Source organism: Sinocyclocheilus rhinocerous, unplaced genomic scaffold (genome assembly GCF_001515625.1).
Source record: "Sinocyclocheilus rhinocerous isolate Xijiao unplaced genomic scaffold, SAMN03320098_v1.1 scaffold2889, whole genome shotgun sequence".
Classification (NCBI taxonomy): Eukaryota; Metazoa; Chordata; class Actinopteri; order Cypriniformes; family Cyprinidae; genus Sinocyclocheilus; species Sinocyclocheilus rhinocerous.
The window spans coordinates 419,928-428,864 of NW_015656156.1; the positions used below are offsets into that span (position 1 = coordinate 419,928).

The following is an 8,937-nucleotide window of genomic DNA, read 5'->3' on the forward strand; positions in this document are numbered from 1 at the left end:
ATTTTCTTTGTATATTATAAACATTATTTAACTCAAGTTGCAGTTTGAAGTAAACAAATATTTTCAAATGTGTATGCTCCAAAAATAATCATTAAAATGTTTGCAAAGTATCAACACTGTCTTGTTTGCTTTTTCCTGCTGATGATGAACTGACAAACACATTTCTGTTCCTGAATGTGATTCACATTTCATTGTATTTAGTTCAGGGGATTTTCTAGTAGTTCCGTATTTAGGAGGAACTTTGACATCTTTGACAATGCATTGGGATTATTACAGGTCACATCAAAATTATGTTTAACAATTTTGTAGAAGAATGGAAGATAAACCCTAAGTTTATACTAGTGAAAAGCATTTATTTATAATTTGGAACAGAACATTAATGAGATCTCATTTGCATCAGATCAGCTTTCAGCCATCTTGTCCAGGGCCAGTAGTGGTGCCAGTATCCGGTTCTTATTTGTCTCCACAATGTGTCCATTCAGGATCATTTCATCAAGTATAATGTGTACTTTATCTAAATTGAACATGATCTGATTGTGAATTAAGGAATGAAACCCTCATATGTATCACTGAAGACACAATCATAGTCATTTGGTCAATAATACTTCATGTGTAATTACACTTATAAAGCATACATCTAGCTCACTCTGTCAAGAAAAGAAAACACATTATTTAATCATAAATGAACAGAACATTTATATATTTTCTCAGAACGTTGCAATAATCTTATCAAAATGTCAGTACTCACCACACGACTGAAATACTTGTCTAACACCTCTACAAAGTTGTGCACAAGCTCATAGATTGAGAGTTCATTCTGTGTGAAAGACAGCAGCCAGAGACCATAAATCAGACTTTAAAAACTACTGGGAAAAATACTGATTCCCAATGATAATGTCAGTAATTTTTCATTTTACCAATAATATAGCTAACCTCATTTTCAGTGATGCCAACAACTATGAAAAGTGCTGCGTACTGTCGATAGACCAGTTTGTAGTCCTTATACTCTACAAATGAGCACTGAGGAAGAAGAAATACAAAGACTAAGACATCTTGAGTTCAACAGCAGATTTTAATCTTGAAGCTTCGAGTTTGAAGATTTTAAGGGCCAGTTTACAAAGGTAAAATAAAACTCAAAACAGACTGAAAGTCTACAATGTTACTTGTATGTGTAAATTATACGTGTACATGCACAGATATGTTTCATATAGTAATGTTTTGCAGAACATGCACACCCGAGGGATCAGTTATATGTGTATGTCTGTTTAGTTATCTATATTCATAATATTTTGCACTGCAAACAATGGCCAGTGATACACGCAGTATGGTTAACCATTAATTTGGGAAACGTGACTGACCTCTTCCTTCCTCCGCGCGAGGCATCCCCTGACCACATCAGCTTCCAGAGCTGCTCTCTTCCCAAGCTCCACTTGTTCATAATACTTGGATAGGCGAGTCTGCCCGTTTGTTGACCATAAGTAGGAACTTGATCATAGTAATTCAGAAGAGTGGCCACCGCTAGAAAGAAGGAGAAATTACGTCATTACGTCAGCAAACATCTGGAAGGGTAAACATTTTTTTTATATAAAATATCTTATAAAAAAAGAGTTATTTGTAAACTGATAAATAAAATTATTTTTGGTAACCATAATTTTCACCAAAATACCACAGTTACCACAATTATTGTTACTACTGTAAAATTATTACTGCTAAGTGGATTGTTTGTTTGACAGAGCTGGTCATGTGACGTCAACATGGCAGCGTCCATGAGGGGGCGACCTGCTCCATGTAGAAAAATACAGCTTTTTTCCATCATGTTAGTTTACATCATTTGAATATTTCTCAGTGGCTGTTATTTATTTTTATTATTTTTAAAAGAGTGTGAAATATTTGAAATTCTTTAAATTCTGAAAAGAAAAGGGAAAAAGGTCTGATATTTTTCACTCTGCCTGCCCTACTCTATATATTGCTATTTTTTGCTATGCCACATTTTTATGTGAAAAAAAAAAAAAGAAATTATGTCAATAGTAAATAAAACGATCCCAGTTGTTATTTGTAAACTGATAAATTATATATATTTTTTACGCTAGTGTACATCATCGGAATTTCGGAAATCATAGGAAAAATATTTGAAATTAGCAATATAGAGGTGCATCTTTAAATTATGAAAAGAAACAAAATACCAGTTGAAGCTATTTTATATTTTACTTACGTCCGCCCTACTTTATATATGTATACAGTATATCTATTGTTCAAGGCCATATTTTTATATCGTCAGGTACAGAGCCTGTCATTGATCTGGTCGCTGCATAGCGCATGCGCAGTGTCCGTCCGTCAGTTTGTATTCGGATGACTCGAGACAGCGCAGGGTTGGGTGAACGCGTCCCATCATGCAGCGCGCCACAGTCCTCCCTCGCTCACCCCCGCAGTAGGAGACTCACATCCAGGGATCGGACTAATGGCGGCCGGCAAATCTGTGCGCTGACACGAAATCCACAACAGCCGCTCAGGTGCCAGCCGATTTCGTGGGGGGCAGGGCGACGTCGCATCTCTGCACGAACGGTAAAGTAGGGAGGGCTGAGGGGAAACAATCGGCGACTTCTAGCAGGACTTTCCTATTTTAAAACATGGATGAACAGCCCGGCGGAGGAGGAGGAGGAGGAGGAGGAGGAATGGCCGCCCAGAGACAGCAGCAGCAGCAGCAGCAGCCCGCACCGCAGCAGGGCAACAGCAGCATTAATCCCCAGATCGCCAGCGCTGGAGGAGCGCATATGGTTCAGCAACAGCAAGACGAGATGCCCAGGCCCCAGCAGTACACTATCCCGGGGATTTTACACTACATCCAGCACGAATGGGCCCGTTTCGAGATGGAAAGGGCGCATTGGGAAGTGGAGAGGGCCGAACTCCAGGTACAGACCCGTGGGTTTGCTGACACACTAGTTAGAAACCCCAAATCGAGACATTGATCGCCATCAGATCGGCTGCTTTAATTGAAGACATTACGTTGATTTACTAAGCAATTTACTACAGATCTCGTTAGCTTCCTGTCCGCCCCATTTATGCTAAACTTAAACCCTTCCATTATAGTAAACGAATCTGTCTGCACTCCAAGTATGCGTGACATGACATTTAGTATGCTTATATTTTAATACAGCGATCTAGTGCGTCGCGTCGCTCCCTCGCTCGTAAGTGTGGATGGGCTGAGCTAAGCTAAGATAACATGACATCGCTGTATTAACGATATTACGCCACACTCGGTACGATCGAGTCAGATTATCTTACCCGCGAGCACCGGAGCAGATCTAATAGTCGTTGTTGCGGATTTATCGTGTCACGAGAAGACATCTGTCAACGAAAGCCTGCAGACTTTGTCAACTATTCTCTTGTTCTGCCATTTTGTTTTGGTCAATATGGCGTCCGTATGGGTCGCTTCTTTTATTGATCCATCCTACTAGCGCTCACTTTCACACCCCGCTGTAATGTACAGTATTTTTTATGACACACTATATCCGTTGTTTTAAAACAATAAAAAGTAAATGAAGCCGTGCGTTGACTGAATAGTCCTCACAAAAATGAGATGCTAGGAAGAATGACAGCGACAGTCACCATTCACGTTCATTGTAAGGAAAAAGATGCAATGGAAGTGAATGGAGACCGAGACTGCGAGTTGCTAACATTCTGACTAACATCATTTATTTTTCATATAAGAAAGTCATACAGGTTTGGAATAGTATGAGGGTGAGCAAATGATGACATAATGTTCCATTTTGGATGAACTATCTCTTTAAGTGTGCTGTGAGGAGATAGTCTTTCTAGTTTTGCTCCTCATTTGATTAGCATATTTCTGATGAATCATTCATGTTATTTAGATAGCTGAATGTATTAGCAAATATATCTCAACATCATATTTATTTACTCACCCTGATGTTTTTTCCAAACATGAATATCTTTGTGCAACACAAAAACAGAAACACACAAATACCATTTGACCAGTTTTGTGTATGCAAGTTGTTTTGACAGCCATACCTTTACCAGCTGCAATAACTTAAAGGTCTTAAAGGCATAGTTTACACAAAAATGAAAATTGTCACCCTCATGTCTTTCCAAACCTATATGAATGATGTACTTTCTTCTGTGAGACATAGACATTACAAACAGAAAGCTGCTTAGTTTAAAATTTAATTTCGCGTGAGCTGTTTTATACATCGCAACACTACTGACAATAGACGGCAGAGGTTTTGCCGCAAAATTTGCTGAAATTTAACTAATTTGACCACACCTTAAGTCATACAGGTTGGGAACGATGTGAGGGTCAGTAAATGATGACAGAAATGTCATTTTTGGGTGAACCATTTTATGTGTTATTTTTGGCTGAACTGTTACCTTAAGTGTGTTATGACAGCTGAATCTCCCTGCCACCCGTATTAATGGGTGTAGCTGTCATATTTTTAAAGTCTGCTAGAGCTGAGAGTGGCAGTTTAGCTTTTGTGAATGAGGAAAAGAGCTGGAAGGCCTGGGGCAGGACGTTGCGTTATGTAAACACAGTCAGTCTTCCCTTAGGAGGCCGAGAAGTTTTCACCACCCCTGCACAGACTTGTTCAGTGACATACTTTCAGGATGACTCCCATCTCAAACTTAATGGGCACTTTTCATTATTCAGAGGAAGTCAGCTTGTACTCTCCCACACTCGTACCATCCAGGTTTTCTCAGAATAAGGGTTGGTCTTGTTTATCTGCTCCGCATTCCATGTTTCAGATGTTCACTTGCCACCTAATCATGAGACGCACACTGAACAACATACCACAAACAAATGAACTCAAAGTTAAACCGTATCAAATCATGTTATTACATGTGAACGTTTTGATTCTCCAGCCTTGTGTGCAGATGTTTGAGTCCATTATCAAGTGCTCTTCCATGCATTTGGCATCTTGTGTATGTGGAGGAGATGTAGCCAATGTTATTGTAATGGATAGTTGTTCAGTTCCGCTTTAACGATGTCTGACTCTAATTGATGTGAAACTCTTCCTGTCAGTTTGCTGGGCCTCGTAGGCATAGCTGCTAGCAGAGATTTCCTGAGCAGTCACATCAGGAATGGGCCTGATTAGCCTTATCTGGGTTAGCTCAGGGTTTGTAGGTCATGGTAGCACCATCTTCAGAGTCATGGCTCTCCAAACCATTAGAGCTTGTCAAGTGCAGGTTTAATATTTGTCCCATGTCTATAAATCCATCATCTCCTTTATATGTTAACATCTGACAAGTTCTAACTGAAACCAACATGATTGCTAAACAAATCATAGTCAGTCACACTTATTCAGTCACAGGTATTCGATAGCATTATAGCTTCTATTCAGCAGTGTATTAAAGCAGTGCTATTTTAGTAACATTTATATGCCATTATTGCATATTAATATTTTGAATTGCCTTTATATCATTTTAGTTTTAGTAGTTTTGTTAGCCTACATGTTTTAGTTTATATTAGTTTTTTGTTTTTCTATTTATCCTTATTTTTCTTCAGTTTTCGTTGTAGTAAATTTAGTACTTCAGTTTAAACATTTTATTTCTATTAGTTGGCATCATTTCTAACGTTTAAGTGTTTAAATTTTTTTTGAATCTAATATATACATTTTATTTAAATTTTATTAGAATGAACAAAAAAGATTTTGGTTACACTTTATTTTAAGGTGTCTTTGTTACAGTGTAATTATACATTTAAGTATTGAGAAATATTAATTAACTGCATGTACTTTTGGTTAGGATTAGGGTTTGGTTTTGGTTTAGGGTTACTTGCATGTAATTATGCATAATTTATTGTTATTATAATAGTACGTACATGTAACATGTAACAAGATCACCTTAAAATAAAGTGTTACCAAGATTTTTAATAGTTGTACTTTGAATTTTAGTTTGCAATAACAACACTGGAATAAACAGATAATTAATATCAAATGTCTTCCATTTAGAACAAAAAGTCAATTAGTCTGTATATTTCTTCTAACAGATATTGTCAAATATAGTCACTTTGCTATATAGTGACTATATATATATACACTACCATATAGTGCTATATATACTATATCACTTTGTACTTTGGTCTGAAATTTCATGAATACAGACAAACAACATAATACAGGCAGTCAAACGTCACATAGCTTAACTCTAACCAGTCAGATGTGATGACCATGAACTCTTGTATTATGGTAAATGTTTTAATCTTTTGCAATTGGCATATTATATTAGTGGCATCCAGTTATAATAAAGGCATTTTCTAACAATATTACGCTTTCTTAAATAGCCTTTCATGCTCTTTACTTATAACTGAAATATGAAGTTCTGTTTTAAATGTGCTATTCGTTTTGTTTTATATGCACATTTTACTTATATAAACATTGTACTATTACATTTCCAGTATATTTCCATTGTGCTATTATTAAACCCAGAGGGTCCCCTCATTCAGCTGTTTTTCTCCCACAGCAGCACAGAGTATTTTTAGTGTCTGTGTTCAGTTCGCACAGCTGAAATGTTGTTCTGCCGATCTTTAAATCTGGTAGGTGACAGAGATTTCCAGCAAGCATCAGAGAGTTGCTTGGGGCTGAGAGCAGCCAGCTGTTCCTGACCATATGTGTACTAGCCATCCTCACACTCTGCTGACACTAGCAATGCTGTTTTAATACAACAGTGTTCCATAGTATTACCTGCCAGTGTAATGAAACTGAATTAACAAAAAATGTAGGTCTAGTCAAGTTAGTCCTGATGTAATGCATTGCGTTCATGCTATTGATGTATGCTTGAAACTACCTGGTAAGGTGAATTTCTAATGGCCTAATGCTCTTATGCAGACTCCGCTCATTAATATTCAGATCTTAATGCACGTATCCCATTACAGAGGTGAACTAAGTAGTAATCTGATCGCTTCAAGCTACATGTTTATTTGTTGGAGAACTCTTGGGTGGTGAACTTAAACTTTAACAGAAGACTATGACAACTAGACATAATGGAGATGTTTTAAGATCTATTGTCTTTCAGAGACAGAAGTTTTGAGGAAGCGCTCCACGTATGTACCAGCCAGGCCTGCTAAGGGAAAGGACATTTAAAGGCGAAAATGTCCATTTTTTTAAATGAGTGCATCATCATCAGTATTTTGTGATTATTTGTTTTGTGGTTTATCAGGTTTCTCGGCTGCAGTGTCAGAATTAACTCCCCCGGTTAGCTCTGTTGGTCTGCCGAGAAATGCTATGACCATTTGCAACTTAGGAAAATATAAGTCCTTGATTAACAAAAAGAGGAAGCTAAACCAAAGAGGAGTGAAAACGGTGACCATTCAGTCAGTCCCTGATAATCAACCAGTATGACTAATGCTGTCTTTGCTGTCACTTAGTAGTTTGAACAGTAGTTTAAACTTACTTGCTTACTCACTGAATAGTTGAACATGCTTTGTCAGAGGATTTTGAATTAGCCAGTGAATAATAGCAGTGGGAGCAAAGACTTCATTTTTTATTTGTTGTGCCAGTGTTTGTATATTCCAGCTGCTTTCTTGAGATTTTTGTAAAGATGATTACAGTTTTTCAGCACAATTACAGGCCTAAGAGAATGTCTAATCAGTTTATAAATTAAAGTAAAGTTTCTTGACAGGTTAACTACAGTACAGTTCAAAGGTTTGGGGTTAGTAAGTGTTTTTTTTTTTTATATAAATATTCAGTAAGAACACATTAAAATGATCAAAAGTGACAGAGAACACATTTATAATGTTGTGAAAGATTTCTGTGGATTCTGTTCTTTTTGACTTTCCACAAAAAAATATTGAGCAGCACAACCAACTACAAATAGTTTTTATAATAATCAATGTTTCTTAAGCACCAAATAAGCATATTCTGAAGGATCATGTGACATTAAAGACTGTAGTAATGAACATTCAGCTTCACAAGAATAAATTACATTTTAAAACATATTAAAATTGAGAACAGTTGTTTTAAATGGTAGTAGTTTCACAATATTATTGTTGTTACTGTATGCTCAAATAAATGCAGCCTTGGCGTGAATAAGAGACTTTTTTGAAAAACATCTTACAAACCCCATTCATTTGAACTGAACAATAGTGTATAGACAATGCTTTTATATCATGCATAGAATGAAAGATGTTAAAAAAAGATATTTTCATGATATATAGTAGGGCTGAACGATTAATTGCATTTGCGATAATATCGTGATATGAAAAAACACGATTTTTCAACCGCAGAGGCTGTGATTACACTCGGTCATGTGACACACGAGAGTAAAGAAGTGTGTTCGACTTGAAGATCGATCGGTGTATGACATCAAAGTACAGCAAGAGAAAGCATAAGGAGACGTGCGCTCTCTTATAGCTCTCGCATTACTTTGATGACACACACCGATCGGTCTAAGCAGCGCTGCTTCAAGTCGAACACATCTAAGCAGTCTTCAGAGGAAGCATCAAGTTGGCACGCTACAGTGTTGCCAAGTCGTTTGGGGAACCTCTCCAAAAGACGAGTATTTTACCCCCTGGAGTGCGATTTTTACCAGTGGACTAGTGCTGTGTTCAAAATATCGATACGACGATGTATCGTCACAGAGATTTGACGATACGAGTATCGATACAGCTGGCCCTGTATCGATATTGTGGCACGTGTGCAGCAGTGGACCACGCTTAATTTGTTTAAAATTTTACAAAGTTTAAAATGGAGTAGAAAAGTGCGAGGTTTCTAAAAAAGAATGAATAGAACATATATAGGCTACAACAAGGTTTAACCTGGCCGCAGAGGAAAACAACTGGGTTGCCTGATATAAAGAAACGTAATCCCCAAAACAGAGCTTTACACTTGCGCAATACGGAAATATCTGCTAAATGTGTTACTTATCTTTGTCAACCTGGCAACCATGTGCACACGCGCTCTCTCCACTGTGGATAAACGCGCTTGCTTT

At 37.4% G+C, this 8,937-nt stretch overlaps 1 protein-coding gene and 1 pseudogene across 1 annotated transcript in view; one reads left to right on the forward strand and one right to left on the reverse strand.

Moving 5' to 3' along the window:
- Window positions 1-81: 81 nt before the first annotated feature.
- Window positions 82-3,498, reverse strand: LOC107719537 (AP-4 complex subunit sigma-1-like; annotated as a pseudogene).
- Window positions 2,236-8,937, forward strand: part of LOC107719535 (striatin-3-like) — a 17,088-nt gene continuing 10,386 nt past the window's right edge. The window contains exon 1 of the mRNA XM_016526966.1: window positions 2,236-2,909. Coding sequence (XP_016382452.1) covers window positions 2,628-2,909 — 282 coding nt within the window. The 5' untranslated portion in view covers window positions 2,236-2,627. The remainder of the gene's footprint in view (window positions 2,910-8,937) is intronic.